Source organism: Felis catus, chromosome F2, assembly GCF_018350175.1.
Source record: "Felis catus isolate Fca126 chromosome F2, F.catus_Fca126_mat1.0, whole genome shotgun sequence".
Classification (NCBI taxonomy): domain Eukaryota; kingdom Metazoa; phylum Chordata; class Mammalia; order Carnivora; family Felidae; genus Felis; species Felis catus.
Genome location: NC_058385.1, coordinates 12,884,420 through 12,903,204, shown reverse-complemented (window position 1 = coordinate 12,903,204; position 18,785 = coordinate 12,884,420). Strand labels below are relative to the sequence as shown.

General features: G+C 40.5%; 1 protein-coding gene across 10 annotated transcripts in view; it reads left to right on the top strand.

Annotated features, from left to right (window-relative positions):
- Positions 1-18,785, top strand: part of ASPH (aspartate beta-hydroxylase) — a 224,123-nt gene that overhangs the window by 54,165 nt on the left and 151,173 nt on the right. For 7 of the 10 annotated variants that reach the window (XM_045049890.1, XM_023248216.2, XM_045049889.1 and 4 more), the window contains one exon: positions 16,896-16,988. In XM_045049890.1, coding sequence (XP_044905825.1) covers positions 16,896-16,988 — 93 coding nt within the window. Of the gene's footprint in view, positions 1-3,499; positions 3,542-5,759; positions 7,265-16,895; positions 16,989-18,785 lie in introns of those variants that run through there. The other 3 variants (XM_023248214.2, XM_023248213.2, XM_023248215.2) reach the window with 1 other exon arrangement.

Below are 18,785 nucleotides of genomic sequence, written 5' to 3'. Positions count from 1 at the left end.
TCAGGCTCCAATTGATAGAATTTTCTTTATACTACTTGGAAACTTTTTTAAAGGAGTTATATTGTCATGAATTTGATTGACTGATAAAATTGTTCCTTTTTTTTTTTTTTTTTTTTTTTTTTTGTCCTTGGTTATTGGCTATGGTAGTAAGGAGAGAAAAGGAGAAAAGTAGGGCATGCTTGTTGATTTTTTGATGCTAAAGGGAGTCCACATCAACCACAGTTACAAATAAGAATGTTAATTCTGTCTAGACTTAGGAATTATTTAAAAACAAAGTCTTATGTACTTGCCTGTGGTTTTCTCTGGAGCCACCTCTGTAATGTTTCCAAAGGTGTTTTGTTTTTTTTTTTTTTTTTCCCCACTCTATATGCTCGTCCTGGATCACCACTAACCCCTTTACCACTGAGCTTCGTGTCATTTATGGAAAAAGGTCTATCTAAATTTCCCTGAACTGAGCCTATGTGAGGTGCTCACTGTCATTAACAGTTCCTCTTTTAGTAGGTATCCAGAACCTCCCACATGCTCTTCCATCTTCTGGAGTCACTGTTTTTCTTCCGTAAAGATGAATTTGCTTTCCCTTTACCAAGACGGTCATCTTTGTCTTGCCTTCTATTGTCTTCATGTCTCTACATGTTACAGCATTTCTTTATTCTCACAATTTTCTTCATCGTTTCTTCTCATTGGTCATTTTTGCAGGTGTTGCGTCTTCTGGTTCCCAGAGTTGACTCTTTCCCTGTAGCAACCCCTGCATCTTCTGGCCTCATTATAATTTCTTCCCTCTTGCTAGGTCCGTTTCTCTTTCCTATAGGCATGCCTTTCCCTTACACTAGAGGACTAGCCATCAAACATTCAAACACACTGAAATCTTACAAATACTTGATCCTTTCTGCTCCCTAGGAACCTTGGGAAAGTCCACATATGATCATTTTTCTTCTGAGAAGAAGGTGGTCGGCAGGGGGGTGGAGGGGTTGGGGGGATAAGCACCTTGGGTTTTTGGTCACCTTTTTTCCACCTACGTTTTCTCATTATAATGTGATCACCTCTTCTGCTTGTAAAACTGTAATCTGAAGAACCTTATGGAACATTTAATAACTAATATAGTTAAGTTATGTCCTCATCCTAAACCTTTGTGTGTACCTTCCTTCCTAAAACTGCACATTCGACTTGAAGAACCCTGCATTTTCTTGACTCTTCTCTCATTTCTTCTTTTTGTAAGGGCTCCTCTGTTAACATCGTATTTTCTTGGTGCTGTGCTTTCTCTCATGCCTAAACCCTTGCTTTCTGAGACTGAATATGATAATTGTGGTTTAAATTCTTAGCTCAGTCGTTATCATGTCAAAAATAATTGAAAAATTATCGACTATACTTTAAGTTCAGAGAAGGTAGCTAGAGTTGATGCTTTGGCATTTTGTATAGTGCATTGCACATTGTATATATCACTTTAAGGATTTGTGCCCAAACGGGAAAAGTTTTAAATAAAGCACCCATTACTTTTTCCTGTTTCACGAATCTAATGCTAATCTAATATTTTATTAATGTCAGACATTAACTCTAGTTTTTTTAATCCATATAGCTCTTTTGACTGTATCATTAACAGTGGGGTTGGGCAGTTGGGGAGTCTGCTTCTTAACCCTCTCAGCTTTTTAACAGGAAAATCTGGGCATGCATTGAGAGAACATGCAAGAGTCAGGAGAGGGACATGAACAGCATTAAACATGCATTTTGATGTTTTATGTTCATTTATTTTGCACATTGGATGATGCTCATTTAAAAGTTGGTATTACAAGTATAAGTTTGTTATTTCATTCTGAAATAAACTTTAGTGGGGAGTGGTCCAAGATGGCATTCAGTATTACAGGGTCGTGTGCTGTTTTTAATAGAGTTTAGGAAAGAGTCAACTTTTATCTGTGAAAAATGATTGCCTCCCCGCCTCCTCCCTCCCTCTGTCTCCGTCTCCGTCTCCGTCTCCGTCTCCCTCTCCCTCTCCCTCTCCCTCTCCCTCTCCCTCTCCCTCTCTTTCTCTCGCGCGCGCTCTCTCTCTCTCTCACACACACACACACACACACACACACACACATTAGTTATGGTTCTGTATGTGTATAAGTAATTGGACAGATATAGATAGCCATATGGAACAGTTAATTTACATTTCTTTTTATGTGTAGTCAATAGTAAGGCATACACTAATACTTTTCCCCCCAGAATAATGATGATGATATTTTTTTTATTTTAACTGAAGCATAGTTGACACACAATATTTCATTGATATCACATGTACAACATAGTGTTTTGACAAATCTGCATGTTATGCTGTGCTCACCACAAGTATAGCTATCATCTGTTGATAATAATATTTCAACCAAAAATAAATTGCCATTCTCAAATGGACTGTTTCATTTGATGGAAGCAAATGGTGATGGGTAGAGAAAGAGGAAAGGAATTTAGGCATGGAGGGTGATTTGAACAGTATAACAGAATAGGAGTGAAAACATCTCATACTGAAAATGGGGGTGTGATTAGGGTTTTGAGAAACAGAGAGTAGGTTCTGCTTGGGGGCTTTTCTTATACAACCGTAGCCCTTCACTGCTGAGTGACGGTTCGTGCATGGTGCCGCCCCCACCGGCGGTTACCGGTAATCACCACACCTCCCACTCTAAGCCTAGGAAGTGTGTTGGCAACTTGGAATGCCACCTTGGAAAGTTTGCTGATACATGAGTGTAAAATAGCATTTATGTGATGGGGGGATAGAACTGAGAACATCAGTTGCCCAGGATGCCGAATACAGGCTGGTTAGAATGACAGTGTACTGAGAGGTATGTAGTATTGATGTTTGTTAGAGGGTAAACCTATTATCAGAGCTTTTATTTGCCAAGATAAGAAATAGAAAGGCATTGCAAATTTTAAAATGAAGAGTAGAAGGATACACCAGTATGACAGTGTAATTCTTGCTTGTGTAATTTCTTATAAAGGAAGTTTGAAACTTTGGAGGAAAAAAAGCAATGATTAGAGTCCTGTCAAAATATGCTGTCCTTTTTTTGGATGGCAGTGATGATTGAGTAGGAGAGTAAAGTTCCCTGGTCTGTTCGTGTGTCATGCTAAGCACAAGGCCCTGGCTGTGCAGCCACACCAGAAAGGGAAATGCCATTTCCAGAGGAAATTAAGTATTTCTGAAGCCCCAAATCCTTTCATGTCCAAGATAAGTCATGAAGTTGACTGAATTACAGGCTGATTATAATGCATTTTTGCTATAGTGAAAGTAAGGTTTTATGTATGAAATGTATGTGTGTGTGTATATATATATATATATATATATATACACACACACACACACACATATGTTGAAGGAGTATGTTTTTTGAATGGTAAGTTTAACTTAATTTGTTTAATAGAGGCATTGATTTTGACTATATTTATTTGCTTAGTTTTTAAAGATACTTAATTTTTAATTCCCTTAATATTTTCTGTTTATAACCTATTTTCATCTTGTAAATACCGACAGAAGGACCTGGTGGGGTAGCCAAGAGAAAAACTAAGGCTAAAGGTATTTTCTGTTTTTCAAGTTAGCCTTGAGTGAATCAAGTTTAATGCTTGAAGATGCATGACATTTTCTAGATGTGTTACTGCGGCTACTAATGCTTTTTGGTTTGCATTGCACCTCTGGTCATAAGTAGTTTTATTAAGGCATCATTAAAGAATTTTTTTGCCTCAAGCCTATAATTTTAAGTAATTTCCTTCATTACTTTATCAAGACTTTTGTAACAGACTTGATATTAAAAACATGACGATATCATATTGTTCTCTTACATATAAACTTACTTCTGTACTTGCTATCGTGTAATCTAAAACCTTTGTTAGTTTGAATTTTTTAATGACCTGGGAAAAAAGGTGAATTCTCCACTGATGGATTTCACTTCTTCAAAAGCTCTGATGACGTTGTGTCTTAGAGCATAATCAGAGAGAGTGTGAGCAAACTTCTAGTTTTCAGTGAAATGAAAACATAGATTTATAATCTGGAGGTCTGTATTTCATTGCTGTAAAATTTGTTGTCTTTTCGTATTTTAATTCTTTAAAAATTACTAGACTTGCCAACCATTATATGTAGGCTAACAGCTTATTATTACAGCCTGATTTTATTTATATCCCTGTGGTTTCTCTTGTTCACATATAAATATATATGAATATAAATAATAAATGTAAATATAAATATAAACATAAAAGTAAATATAAATATAGGATATATATGTCCTTTAAGGACGGGGCATGGGAGCAGTGCATGGTTTCCTTTACAAACTTGCAATATTCTTTCATGTTCAAGTGCTTGGCCTCTCGTGTTTTTAGTTTGTTTTTCTGTTTTTTGGTAAAACATTAACAGGTGAGACTTTGACTATGTGACTTGCAGGGTTTTGTGGTTTGTATTTTAATTTTAAGATCAGGGAATTTGAAACGTTTTTCACTTCGTATTCCACCTGAATAATTCCCAGGAAGAGAAAAATTATTACCATTTTATTCTTATGTCAGTAATTAGGAAATAAGTACCCAATAAAGTATAGTTTGTACTTCTCAAACTGAAGAGGCAAATCCAGCAGTAAGGATTTAATGCTGTAAAAACTGCAGCACCAGATCTGAGAGCAGGGCACGTGTGTTCGTGCAGTGACATTATGTCTGTTACTCTACAAACAGCGTTGAAGTAGGTGAGGATTTGGACAGTTGATTCTTTATGAATGTTATTCTGTATTTTTAGAAGGTTTTGACAAGATTTTGAGGAAGAATTGAGTAACATTTTGTGCTATGTGAATTTTGATGGGCAAAAACATCTCCACAGCTTATTAAAGGAAATCTTTCATTTTCTTTGTTTCTGTTTAAATGCTGTATAATTCAGTAAGCACCTTGCTTCTCTGAAGATTTCCTAATGAGAGAGTGAGAAGCTAAAATTCAAAGCTTTTGCTAGCAGTTCTGTTACACTTCATGTAAAACAGGGTGAAAGCGGGTTGGTTTTAGATGAAATTTGGAATTACCTGTATGTTCCATTTATTTGCTCTCTCGCCTATGAGCATGGATGGACAACATGTTGGCTTGAGCAGCTTTACATAGATTAACAAGAAAACATATTTAAAGGAATACTGATCTCATAATGTTGAATATAAGCAGGCGAAAAATTCTACTTGTCATTTTAAGCACTGTAAGTGATGAACTTAAAATTTCATACTCATGAATATGGGTTTTTTTTTCCTTAGCTAAGAAAATTAAATGGCATTTACTTTTTCCATTTGTGCATTATATTTTCAAGGCTCGTAAGCACAAATATTTTAAGGGCATCACTTTTTGTTAGAACTAAAAGTTTTAAAATTCTCTTCGTACGAATACTTGCACGTTACGGACATTTTTTTTGTAATGCTGCCGTGTTCCTTTAATTATGTCATTACAGTTGTGAAGTGGGAGTTGCTAACCCTTTGTGCAAAGTACTGCCTTTATGGATGGACTCAATTTTAATAATCTTGCATGTTAGTCTTATCTTAAGTCATAACTTCCCACTGGAAAAATAGGATGGCAAGTTTCTGGCATTTTTTTGATAGTGGATACTTTGTAGAGGTTTGCATCTGTTTTTAGCCGATTGAAAACTAGAGGATTAAAGCACTTTCTGAATGAACATTTCATGTGTGTGGAGAGATAAAGAGCATACGTTTGCACTAAGTTACTGTTTTGTGAATTAAGAGATGCGTTCAATAAACTTTCTTTCCTTTGATTGGAAAACCTGAAAGTTAAAGAACTCACTAAGGAAGAGCCCAAGAAGGAAAAAGAGAAACCCGGGTCAAGGAAGGAGAGTAAGAGCGAAGAGAGAAAAAAGGGGAAGAAAGAAAAGGAGGATGACCGGAAGGCTACGAAAATTACCGATGCAGATATATCCAGGAAAGAGTCTCCTAAGGGTAAAAAGCCCAGAGAGAAGGAGAATGTGGGCCTAGACAAAAGTGCTAAAGCCAAGGAAAGTAGGAAAAAATCAACAAATATAAAGGATACTTCTAGTAAAATGGCATCCAGAGACAAAGATGACGTGAAGGAAGGTAGGAGTTCTAGCAAACACGCACACTTGGCAAAGGGAAATAACCAGAAAAGGAAGAACTAAGAGCTGTAATGTCGTCATCCCAGGAAATGGTAATCTCATCGTCACTTGCTGCTAAAGGGCCTGGAAAACTTAGTATTGCACCGGTTGGGGAAGATGTGTCCCATCGCCGTTGAGTTTATTTGTTGGTGCTCAGTAAGGAAGTTGTTTGAAATTGAGAGACACTGTCTCATGCTTCTCAATTTAAAAGATGAAGCTTGTAAAAACCGTGTAATAAAAATGTGATGTAATAGCTTCTGTTTTTATTAATTTATTGATCATGTATCCAGATAAATGTATATAATATGAATTGTAGTGAATTTATTAATCGACTGAATACTTTCATGGGAGTTGAGTAAGAACGTTAAGATTTTGCATAGTACATACATGCCAAGTGGCCTTCGGTTATGACAGATGCTCAGGCAGGAGCATCTTTTCTCCCTTCCTTCTTTGTCTTCTTTCCTCGTTTCCCTTCTGGCTTCCCTGTTTTCCCTTCTTCACCTGCCCTTCTCCTTCTCCACTTCCTTTCTCCTTCCCGACCTCTCCGCCCCTCCCCTCAGGCTCCCGTGGCAACCCCCGGAGTCCTCTTCCCAGGCGCCGCCCCCACCCCCCCACCCCCTGTTTTTGGGGGGGCTGCCCCCTCCTCAGGCTCGTCCCTGGATTCTCCTTTCCCTTCTCCTCCCCTTTCCCTCCTTTCGGGTCTCTCCTCCTCAGTCTTTTTTGGCTCTTTTCCTGCCTCCCTCATCCCTCCGTGCCTCCTCACTCCTCAACCGCTTCTCTTCCTGCCAGTCCTGCCCGCCTTCTTTTGTCACCCAGTCAATACTTAGTGTTTCCGGTGTGCCCCATACACTGCTCTAAGAACTCTGGATACACTTGTGAATAAACGAAAGAACTTGATTTAGAAGACCAATTTTAGAGCGCTTTTATTTATGGTATCTTTACAGACCCAGAAGAGTTATGAAAAGACTGTGTGTTTCAAATTAGGATATACTTCCATTTTATATCACACGGTTTTATAGTTATTTTGGTGGAACACGACATACATTTTCCATGTTTGATTGTATCATTGTTTACCGTTTGTAAGGCGCTGCAAATTTGAGATCTAACTAGAGGTCAGAACTTTGTTAATCAGAAAGTATTTAATAAAATGAAATTTTAGTAAGAGTACATTTCTACAAATGGTTTGTGCTGTCCTGTGCATGAAGTCTTAAATCTTTAATTGTAACCCCTGGTGAGATTCAGTTATGAATTAGAGAAGAGCAACCTGATTTGTTGTAACAGAATCAAAAGTGCTGCCACAAAGGTTTTATTTTTTTTTAAATAATTCTTCAACTTTGTCTATGAAGAGCTGAAAACCAGAGAATTTGACCTAATGGAAGACATTTCAAATAAAAAATGAATAAGCATCAGTGCAGGTGTTTCCAAAAATACTGTGCACCTTTTTTCTTGTATACTTGCACCTTTCCTGCTTAAAATCAAGCACTTGGACATTTAGTTGACAGAAATTCCCACTGACAGAATTACACAGCGAGGGGCAAATCCTAGAGAATACCTGCTGTAGCTAATCCAGTCCTATTATTTTCTTGTTCAAGGACTACGGCCCAAAGAAATGGTAGTGAGGGTTTCGTTGTTTTTATAGATTCCCGGAACGTTGTAAGCCACACAGGGCATTTTATGACTCATCTGGTTGGTGGATACAGGGGCTGGCTTCAGGTGAAATAGATCCCAAATACGAACCTATCATCAGACCTGTTGCTTCCTAGCTTTTGTCTTGAGTCTTAGCTCTGCTGATGCTTTTCCTGGACTTTATTCTAATTTTTTTTTTAATGTTGATTTATTTTTGAGAGAGATAGAGAGAGAGAGGTGGAGGGGCAGAGAGAGAGGGAGACACAGAGTCAGAACCAGGCTCTAGGCTCTGAGCTGTCAGCACAGAGCCCGACGCGGGGTTCAGACTCACAAACTGAGAGATCATGACCTGAGCTGAAGTTGGACGCTTAACCGACTGAACCATACAGGCGCCCCCCTGGACTTTATTCTATATAGAGTAGCTACAATTTGATGAAGAAGACAGCCCTCAGAAAGCTCCAGACGCATCTTTCTAGTTGCGCAGTCCTAGTGCAGAGAGCAAGTTTTCTGAAATGGCTTGGGAGGAAAGTCCAGAAGAATTGCAGCCAGGCCTGGTTAGACCTGGTGACCGTTTGTGACCATTCCTGTAGTCGGGGATTAGTCCTCCCAGGCTGGCTTCTGTGCACAAAGCTGTGGCTGGCGGTTGGGTTGGGTCCTGCTGAAACCCTATGAAATGTTTCCCCCAGGATAGAGGGTGTCTGGGAGGAGAAGAGGGACACTCCAACTGCGCACTGGGCAGAACAAGAAGCAAAACAGATACTCATCACACACATAAAGGTTACACCATCTTAAAAACATATCTTGATGTTAGATCATGCTGCTAAGATAAATGGATTGATTTTTTAAATTTATGTCCCAAATTTTAAGTGTTAATTTTTCTACAGATTGGTGTTTTGTTTTTTTTTCCCCCTTCCTTGGAGAAGGGCTGGTCATTACATTTGTATTTACTGAGAGCATTCTAATAATTTCTACCTTGGGTTTTGAAGGACAAAAGTGATACAGGATAAAGTATATAAATGCTGAAGTCTAAGAAAGTGAGTGGGGAAAAAAGTCTTAGAATAACCTAATCAACATGAGTGTGTTCACGTTACCTGTTGCTCTTCAGTAAAGCACTTAGAAATACCTTGTGTCTGGGGCGCCTGGGTGGCTCAGTCGGTTAAGTGTCTGACTTTGGCCCAGGTCATGATCTCACGGTTCATGAGTTCAAGCCTTTGCGGCAGGCTCTGTGCTGACGGCTTGGAGCCTGGAGCCTGCTTCGGATTTTGTGCCTCCCTCTCTCTCTCTGCCCCTCCCAGCTCGTGCTCGCACCCTGTCTCTGTCAAAAATAAATAAACTTAAAAACATTTTTTTAATAAAAAAAATACCTTGCTTCTGCCATAGCTTTCCTTTGCATATCAGCTCAAGAATTAAATGGAAATGTCTCTACTGAACGCATTTCAGTATATTTCGAGAGCTTTTGTGAGCTGGGGATGGATTTATTTTTTCTTTCCTTCCCTTTTCTTCAGCAAATAAAGGCTGCAACTGAATTTTCTGAAGCTGAGGTCACACTTCACCCAGCTGCATTGGCCCTCACCATTCACCTGAAACTTTCATGTGGGAGAAGCTTTTAATGGGCTTAAAACGGTGCTTGCACTCTCAGTTTCACTCATCTTAAAATTTGGTGTGTAGTATTTTCTGCTTCATATTATCTAAGGGTAATCAAAACTAGAAAGGTTGTCCTTTTTAAAAAGCCGCCTAAACGTAGGGACAGAAATTTCCTAATGCAAAGTACCTGGGAGCCGGAAGGACCCCTGAAGAGTGAAAATGAGATACTAAGAAAGTAAGTTTATTTTGTCATATCACAAACAAAATTTCTGTTTAAATTACACTATGAGACGATACTTCAAATTTCAAAAAATGACATTACTGGCACATTTTTCCAAACGTCGTATGATCGTATTTCACGTGTGAGTGTCACAATCACTGTAAAGGTAAAGATGACCAGTTTTACAGAAATATTTGAGAGCCTATCAGTATTCCAAGGATCTTTTTTAGTCTTTAATACTCAGATTCCTTTTTTTGAAACACTTTATCATCATTGATTTTTTTCTTCATGTATTGTGACATCACAATAATGTCTGCCTCATTTGTTAAGGACTTTGTGTGTGAATTTTCATTTTTGCTAACATCATTTGTAACCAACTTTTTGAAATCTGACTAGTTTTTTTTTACAAGATTTTCAGCTTTACTTTGTGGGTGATTTGCGTTGTGTATGTACTGTCTTCCTCAACATTGCACAGTCAGGGAGAGATTGATAAAGAAATTGGTGTGAGCATGAATGATTGAGTTCATTCAGTAAGTAAGTAACTGATTCGTAGAAAATATTTTACAGTGTTATGACCTCCTTAGTCATACAACTCCGTCCCTTCAGGGTCTCATAGTGATCATGTGAATAATAAGGACTCCCTATATGCACTTCCACTAAAAGAACAGATAAAGGTCATACACAAGTATGATTTTCAATTTTAACTGTTTTAACTGTAGAGTCATTTTCTGTGAAATGGGTCTGATGGCTTGGACTACATCTCCTGGCTTTGGTTCCTTTCTCCTCTGTCCTCCACTATTCCCCTCTCCTGGAATAATTCTCCATTGGTGACAATTCTCCAAATCGATAACTTGGATTGTTTTCACTATAAAATGCACCTTGGAAATACTGGGTTTCCTCATTTGTGAACTGAAGATAAAACCTTTCCTTCAGGTGGCTGTGAGAACTAGCTGGTATTGCATGTGCATAAAGAGCTGGCTCGTTGTGCATTTCATTTCCCCCAGGTTCTAGCTGAAGAGAAAGTTTTTGTTCTTAGGAAACTGAAGGGAGGGGTGTTGTGTAGCAGATCTGTAAGCGTTTTGCTCATGGAAATCTTGTTTGGGGTAATCTGAAAAAATACCCAGTGACAGCCTCCAGCCTCTTGTCCTTCCTCCTCTGTTTGCCTGAAGATAAAACCACGTGACCTAGATGTTTATTACCGGTTTGGACATCATTTTTACATAGAGAAACCAGTTGTCACCAAAGCTTCAATCTTGTAAGCCCTGCACAGCATGAAGTTACCTACTTTCCTTTTCTTTGTTCTCATTTCATACCTCATTTGATTTCACGTTGTGAGTATTTATCACTCTGTGTTAGCATCCGTACCTCCTAGAGTTCTGTCATTTACTTCTTCCTTGGCCTCCAGCATTACTTCTCTTGTTTCCCAAGAGGTTAGGGGAAGACATATAACGCTTTTGCGTCCCTTGTGGCAATGGTATAAATAGCCATGTGCTCTGTCATCTCTCTTTTGCATTTATCGATTCGTTCAACAAATAATCTGAGTGCCTGCAGCATGGCAGGCCGTGCTGGGCACCAGGGATACAGGTGACGAGGGGACTGCCATCCCTGCGGTGAAACGTGGTGAAATAAACAAGGGGCCGAGAAAGAAAATAGTGCAGCCGGAGCCAGCTGTTGCCACCACCCCGCTCTTCGCCTCGCCTAGAATGTGTTCCCGCTCCGGTGGCGGGCCACCTTCCAGCTCTGCTGCAGGATCCAGCTGAGTCATCACGTCTACACTGACTCCTTCTGCGATCCTCCCAGGCGGTGGGACTGTGTGTCTTCCCTTTGCCATGCTCCTTACTTTACTTCATTCCTGGATTTTGCTTTCTACCAGCCTGATTTATGCCCAGTACCTAGCATAGTAGTGGCTGAGAATAACAGGCATTCAATGTGTGTTTATTGGATGATGAACATCTAAAACACAGATCATTTAAAAATATTTCAGATCTGTATATACTGTTGACTAATATTAAAAAAAATTGTTTTAAGAAAAACTTAGGCATTTCTGCAGTAATTGCAGTATGCTTTAGCCACCTTGGAAATTGCTGGTAGCTGTGTTCATGTTGTGTGCGTGTATGCAGGGAAGATGGTAAATATGCTATCTTGTTTTTGTGTGTGTGTTTATTTATTTTTTGAGAGAGTGTAAAGGAGGGGCGGGGGGGGGGGGACTCCCAAGTAGGCTCTCTGCTGATAGCACAGAACCTGATGCGCAGCTTGACCCACAAACCGTGGGATCATAGACCTAAGCCAGAATCGAGAGTCAGATGCTTATCAGGCTGAGCCCCCCAGATACCCTGGTAAATTTACTTTTTTAGAAGAAATGAAGGGAGAAATTAATTTGTGGGGAAAAAAATGTGTGTCTATTTGCTGGTTTTAAATCATCTCTCTTAATTCTTAAAACCCTTCTAAGGAGGTAGTTGTGTTCCCTTTACACACTTGTGGAAACCCAGTCCTGTCGGTGGGAATGTGCCCAGGATGGGATTCCAGTGGAAACAAGCGACAGCCCTCTTGATTCACAAACCCGAGCTCCTGGGGCCATCTCGCGTGGCAGGTGTTAACGTGAGTCCACCCCGTTCCAGCCTTTGTGGAGACCCTTCGGTGGCCCCGAAACCCAGGCTCTTAGCAACCCTTCGGCAGTTTTATTCTTTCGAGGTGTAGGTCATCCTCTCCCTGCGATCTTGTCTCTATCTTGAGTCGTGTGAAGATGCGCTGAATCTGGAATGGCTCTTACTGTATATGGTGGGGCACCTCTTCTGGTTTCTGGCAGTGTCAGAATTTCGACGGGGCTGAGGTTGGGATGCCTGCTAAGATCCGTGTTTGCTGATTACAGAAGCCAGGAGCAACAGCGACAATTAGCACGGTCAATCAGTATGTGCATCTTTCTGGCTTGTTGATTTTCCTGAGTATTTCTCACGTTCCTGTACCTGTTAGGATTATTCCTGGGATATATTGATTTATACTATTAGACTACTCGTGTTTAAAGAAGCAGCAGTTCTGAGCTCTTCCCCTGGAATAACGGCAGCTGGTGTAACCTGGGTCGGTGAGACCAAAATTTCCTTCAGTCTGTGCACTACCGAATCATACGCCAGAGATTGATAAACCAGTTTTTTTTTATTTAAAAAAAATTTTATTTTTATTTTTATTTTTGAGACAGAGAGAGACAGAGCATGAGCAGGGGAGAGGCAGAGAGAGAGGGAGACACAGAATCAGAAGCAGGCTCCAGGCTCTGAGCTGTCAGCACAGAGCCCGACGCGGGGCTCGAACTCACAAACTGCGAGATCATGACCTCAGCCGAAGTCCGACGCTCAACCGACTAAGCCACCCAGGCACCCCGATAAACCAGTTTTTTAAAATCTCTTAGCTTTTATGGGCTAAGTGCCTGAAGTCCTATGAAGTACAGCACTATTTGTGGTTCTTTCTTTCCCACATTTTGCCGAGGAAGTGGTTTGTGGAGAATTCTTCACGAAAAACGAATCCTTCGTTTTCAGTCAGTGTGAGTAGCTCCAAGATCCGGTGGCCCCAGGGCCTTTCGGATTCGCACACCCTCACTCCTCTCTAGCTGCATGGGCCCCGTGGCTCTTCCCCACTGCCAGCATCTTGCGCACACACCCCTCACCCCCAGCCGAGGAATTTGTACTCGCTGCTCCGGAGCCTCATCTGGAGTACTCTCCCCCAGTGTGAGTCACAGGGCCACATCCCTGGCTGCCTTCAGGAATCTGTTCACATTTTGTCAACGAGTCCTTTCCTCATCAGTTCGCTGGAGATAGCCTTCCTCCTCTCCCTGATGGCCTGGCACTCCCTGCCCCCTGCCTTCCCCCATCTAATATGTTCTAAATATTTCATGTTTCTTATTTTTTAAATCGTTCCCTCCCTGTAAGAGGTGGGGCTTTTCAGTTCTCATTTTCTGTAGAACAGTGCCTTGCATCAGTAGGTGCCAAATAATTGTTGAATGAATGAACGAATGCCATATGCAACTTAGTAAGTTTTAAACTGTTAGCGTATTTATGGGAAGAAAATACACTTATTTCCCATTGCTGTCAGGTGTACTGGGGTAGCAGGGAATGAAGTAAGTGAATGTTGGGCTAAGGTAACTGTGTCACATAATCAAATTTGCTGTGAATGCTTGGTTTAAAGCGCTCACGTCACCTTTTATAGCTTCCATTGTGAATGACAATTGTAGGAAAATTTTATGTTTATTAAATGCAGGCACTTTTTTATTTCCTAATTTTTCTGATGTGCCCGAAGAACTGAAAACGAGGTGTCTTTTAAGGGAAACAGTTGCTTTTTCAAATTGCGCAGGGGCTGGTGTGGTTACTTGCAACTAGATAGTTACTCGCGGGTGCCACCGCCGTCCTGTCACTCTTGCCAGCGTGGGAATGGACGTGGGTTCTGGTTTGACTGTTAAGTGGAAGGAGAAGACTGCCGGAAGCTTCAGCTTCTGGGAAAGATTTCCTCAAGCCCCAGAGAGGCAGAGCAAGAGGTGGGTCTCTGCTTCTGGACACCCTGGGGTCCGAGAGAGAAGCTTGCCGCGGGGGAAGCCCCGGCTGGCGGTGGGGGGGTGAAGCCAGCCAGCGCCCAGAGCAAGCCCGCTCACCCCCGCGCTCCTCCTGAGAGTACACAGTGAATTTCCTCCTGCCCCGAGCCAGTGTGAGTCGTGTTTTGTTGTCTGCAGCCCCAGGAGCGTCAACACTGATGACAGCCATTTCATAATGTAACTTTGAGTACTTATTTCGGTGCGATCTCCTTGCCGTTTGTACCTCACAATAAACCCAGTTTGAATACCTTTCCTTTGATTCTGAATTGACCATATGTGTATTTTTTTTCTTGTTTAATATTTTGTTTACTTTCTGCCTTAAAATCTTATATGAGACCTGTATCTGCCACTCATTCGTGGACTCAAATGCATTTGGGTGGCAGTATAATTTCTGGAAACACCAAAATGAAAGCTTGTATGGCTAATTCTTCCATATGAGTTATCAAAGTAATAATTAGTCTAGAATGTGTGGTGGTGGTGTTGTTTCTAGAAAGTTTTTTAGGGGCCTGGGGAAGGGTATGTGTTAATTTGATCCTCAGCTTTTTTGAAGTTTACAATATTGTTTATTTTTGCACTGCTTTCACCTCTGGGAAAATAGCTGTGACCAGGTATCGGTAAATTTAGAACTCAACTGCCACTTGGGGCAGAAAAGGAAACTGCACAGTATTTTCTCTTGTTATGTGCTTTTGCTTTCTCCTGTGGTTTTACCATTTCAATTTTAGAGACAAATAACTCCAGTTGATGTGGAGAAGGCTGACAATGAGGAGAACATCATGGCAAAATACTGGCAATGCTAGTAGTTTTCAAACACTTCTCACATCATAAGTTGTTTTCAAATGAAACTTCTCAAAATCCAATAAGAATGGGGCTTTCAGGCAGTTTAAGTCTCTGTTGTTTGGTGGGGAAATATTCCCCTGCTTATCGAACCCATGGAGCGCGATTTGAAACCCTGCTACCTAGAGGATCAGTGAAGAATGACCCGTGATTTCCCATCCAAAGTGAGATGCTCTTGAGGGCGAGATACTTACACTAGCACAACAGACTAACCTGGGACTGTCCCGGGCAAATTAGGCCCCTGGTTCTGCAGCAGTGGGTTCTAGAGCCCAGATAGGAATCTCCTTGCTGGTAGTAGTAGGAAATTGTTTCGGATCCCCTTTCCCACCTTTCGCTTGTCTGGTGTAGCTGAGGAGCCCTGGTCCCACAGAGGATGTCTGCAGTCATCGGTACCGGCAGAGCAGCCCCACTGTGGGGTGTGTTCAGCCCCTGAGCTGTTTACCAGGCACCTGTTACGTGCCAGGTATGTTCTGAGGTGCTCAGGGTTCCAAGGTAAGTTACAGGATTCTGAAGGTTTACCCTGTTCATTCAGCAGAACTTAGCAATGAGTAATAGTTCCATACCTGTTCCATTTACTGTTGGGAGATGCAAGAATGGATTATTTAAAGGCGAAAGAGCATGGGATTTTTCAGTCCTGAACTTGGAATTTGAAACGTGATGTGTTTTACTAACAAGGCCTTCATCTCTACCCGCCACGCCCCGAAGTGGAACGTTTAGGATCCGTGGTTACTTGTGTATTATCCCTTTGTTAGAAGTCACTATATAGTTAGAAGTGGAACACAACTGTGTCCGTTGGTGTTTGCTGTAATAGCCTTAGGCTTTTCGTGTAAATAGTGTGGGAAATAAGTACCTAAAACAAATATAAATGGTGAGGTAGAGTCCTGTGTATCTCTGTCTTATTCTCTTTACGATTGGGGAGAAGAAGGTGGGAATCGTGTTTTTGTCCATGAGAGAAAAATAAAGACATAAAAAGGGAACAGTAAGGAAAAGTGTAATCAAAAAGCAAGTAAAAGACACTGAGAATTTAGCAGACTACAGTAGTGGATGTATATTAGACGTGGTATGAAGTGCTCAACGTTGGCAAAGTGCCTCTCGATTCTGTACTGACCTTTTCACTCTAGACTCACAACACACTTCCTCCAGTAACAGTTGTTGGTACAAGAGTCTCACTGGGGGTCGTGAAGAGCCAGGATTTGGGAAGTGGAATCGACAGACTCTTGAACCCTGTTTAGCTTTCTAAAGAGTTCTATTCAGTTGAGGACTTATTTTAATGTTCCACATATAAATGTCAAAGAGTTAATTTGGTCTGGTAGATTTTAGACTGGTGTTGACTTTGAAATCAGCTCTCATGTTAATTTACCCTGATGTTTTATTTTCCTTAAGACATTAAAAAACTCTGTTTTCATATCTTTTAGCTCCTTATAGCATAGTATGATTGTAAATGGTACCTTTAGAAGGTTGTAAACAGTTATGTCTGATTTGTTCTCATTTTTAACTATAGGTTTCAAGAAATTATACCTAAATCAAAATATGGCATCCAAACCAACAACAAAGTTCAAGTGTAGCTTAGTTGTCTTAACTGCTGGATTCAGAGCTCAAGCAGCAATTCATTAATCATTTCTGAACACAAGGAGCTTGAACTATTGAACTGCTTTTGGCAAGTTCAGACGTGACTGTTTAAGAGATTCGTGAACATTGAAGCAATGATTTTTTGTTTTGTTATTTTTAAATGAAAGGTTAACTTAGGTAAAGAGATGTTGAAGGCCCATGCGAGGTTAAAGAGCACACTGTTTTCCTACTTGAGTTTTTAAGCATTTCTGCATTTTCATGTAGTATGTAAAGTCTTGGAAACTGAGTTATTTGTACTATGGATGAAGTGTTTGAGAATATTGTTTTTCCTGGTTTAATATGTCAAACGAAAAAATAAAAAACTTAAGTTAACTTTGTGACTAAAAATGCAGGCCTTAAAGAAAGATCTGCTTCAAAGCCAACAGTCCCACCGGAAGAAGCTGAGCCATACCCTTGGCTGGGGGAGCAGGTTTCCGAGGGTTCAGGTAAGCTCACCTCTACATCTGACCCGATGGGCCTCGGCCTGCCAGGTGTCCAGCGTGCAGTTTCCAGAATCGTTTTACCCATAATTTGTGTCACAGTGTTTATGGAATAATGAAGTACTTTTTCTCCTTCTCTTCTGAGATTTTGTAGTAAACTTAATGTTTCCTACTAAAATACTCAGGACAATTTTAATTTTTGAGATCAAGAATCCAAGGCCCAGATGGGTGCTTTTTGCCTGAGATGGCACAGTTCAGAACATCCTGAACTAAATGCTAGGTTTCTTGATTCCAGTTCCAGAACTTTTTACAATGAAAGTACCATTAGATGTGTAGTGTTACACGAGTTTTGTCGTTTGTCACATGGTCTAGTAGAAGAGGCCTATGGGCTCCATTCTTTGTAATACGGGAGTCTCCTTTCTACATCAGAGACTTCCCAGACCTCCATACGATGGTGTGTGAGGCCTGTTTTACATCCACATGAACTCACAGATTAATTTAAATACCTCCTTAAGTCACCCAAGCACCTATGACCCACAGAATGAAAACTCCTAAAATCTGTGAATCAATTGGCAAATGAAATTTGAATCCATTACTAGCATTTCCTGTTTATGCTGTGATATTGATTACAAAGTACTATTTAATTTCTGCGCATTTTCTGTTTACCTAATAATTCTCCAAAATTTGGTTTCATTTCGCCACCTACTGGAAGTGCTCGGTATGACACTCCATGTTTACTGGCAACTGAAATGCTGTGGCTGATTTTATCACCGCGGATGAATAACGTGTGATTTTCTCTTCTCCCTTTTAAGATCAGTATGCTTTTCTGATTTTTTTTAATTTGTTCAAATCATAATTCCAGGAGAATTTGCTGCCTCCCTCCCATTTCTTTAGAAGTACTGCAATCCTACCCTAGCTCTGGAGCAAAAGTGCTAATTTAAATGTGTCTTTGGATTTAGCATCTCAAACATTACTTTGTACTCAATAAAGTTATACTTTAAAAATCATGCTTCTTAAAGATAATATCTACTCTGAAATGTTGTGCTATTTCTTTCTGCTTTCTCCTTTCCTTTAAAGTTTATTTATTTATTGGGAAAGGGAACGTGAGTGGGGAAGGGGCATAGAGAGAGAGGGAGAGAAAATCCCAAGCAGGCTCTGCACTGTCAGCACAGAGCCCGATGTGGGGCTGGAACTCACGACCTGGGAGATCATGACCTGAGCCGAAACCAAGAGTCAGACGCTTAACCAACTGAGCCGCCCAGATGCCCCTCCTTTTAAAATTTTTGTTAACGTTACTCTATATGGAGAGAGAGAGAGAGACTGTGTGTGTGTGTGTGTGTGTGTGTGTGTGTGTGTGTGTACATGCATGTATAAATATATATTATCTGACCACTTGTCCTAAATCCATCAGTTTTCAGCTCATAATCCTTTCAACTTCTTGGCAGTGTTTGGTTTAGTTTAAATGTTGCCTTCTCAACCTTTCTCTTATCTAGGTTTTTGGCTTCTTTCTCTTCTCTGTCTACCTATTCTACAGATATAAGTACATGCTTCTCATTAAAACACAATAAAATAAACCCCCTCTCGATCTCTACAGTACTTTCTATCTGGCCTCTGGTCTGTGTTCTTGCCGTACTAGCCAGATTTTTGGAAAAGGAGTCTACAGTTGCTTTCTTTGCCTTACTTTCCACTCAGTTTTTAGTTCACTGTAATCTAGCTTCCGCCTCTACTAATCCTCCCAGAGGAAAGCAGGAGCCTCACGGAATCATGGAAAGATGAAATAGCCTGGTGCACTCACCAAGTTCA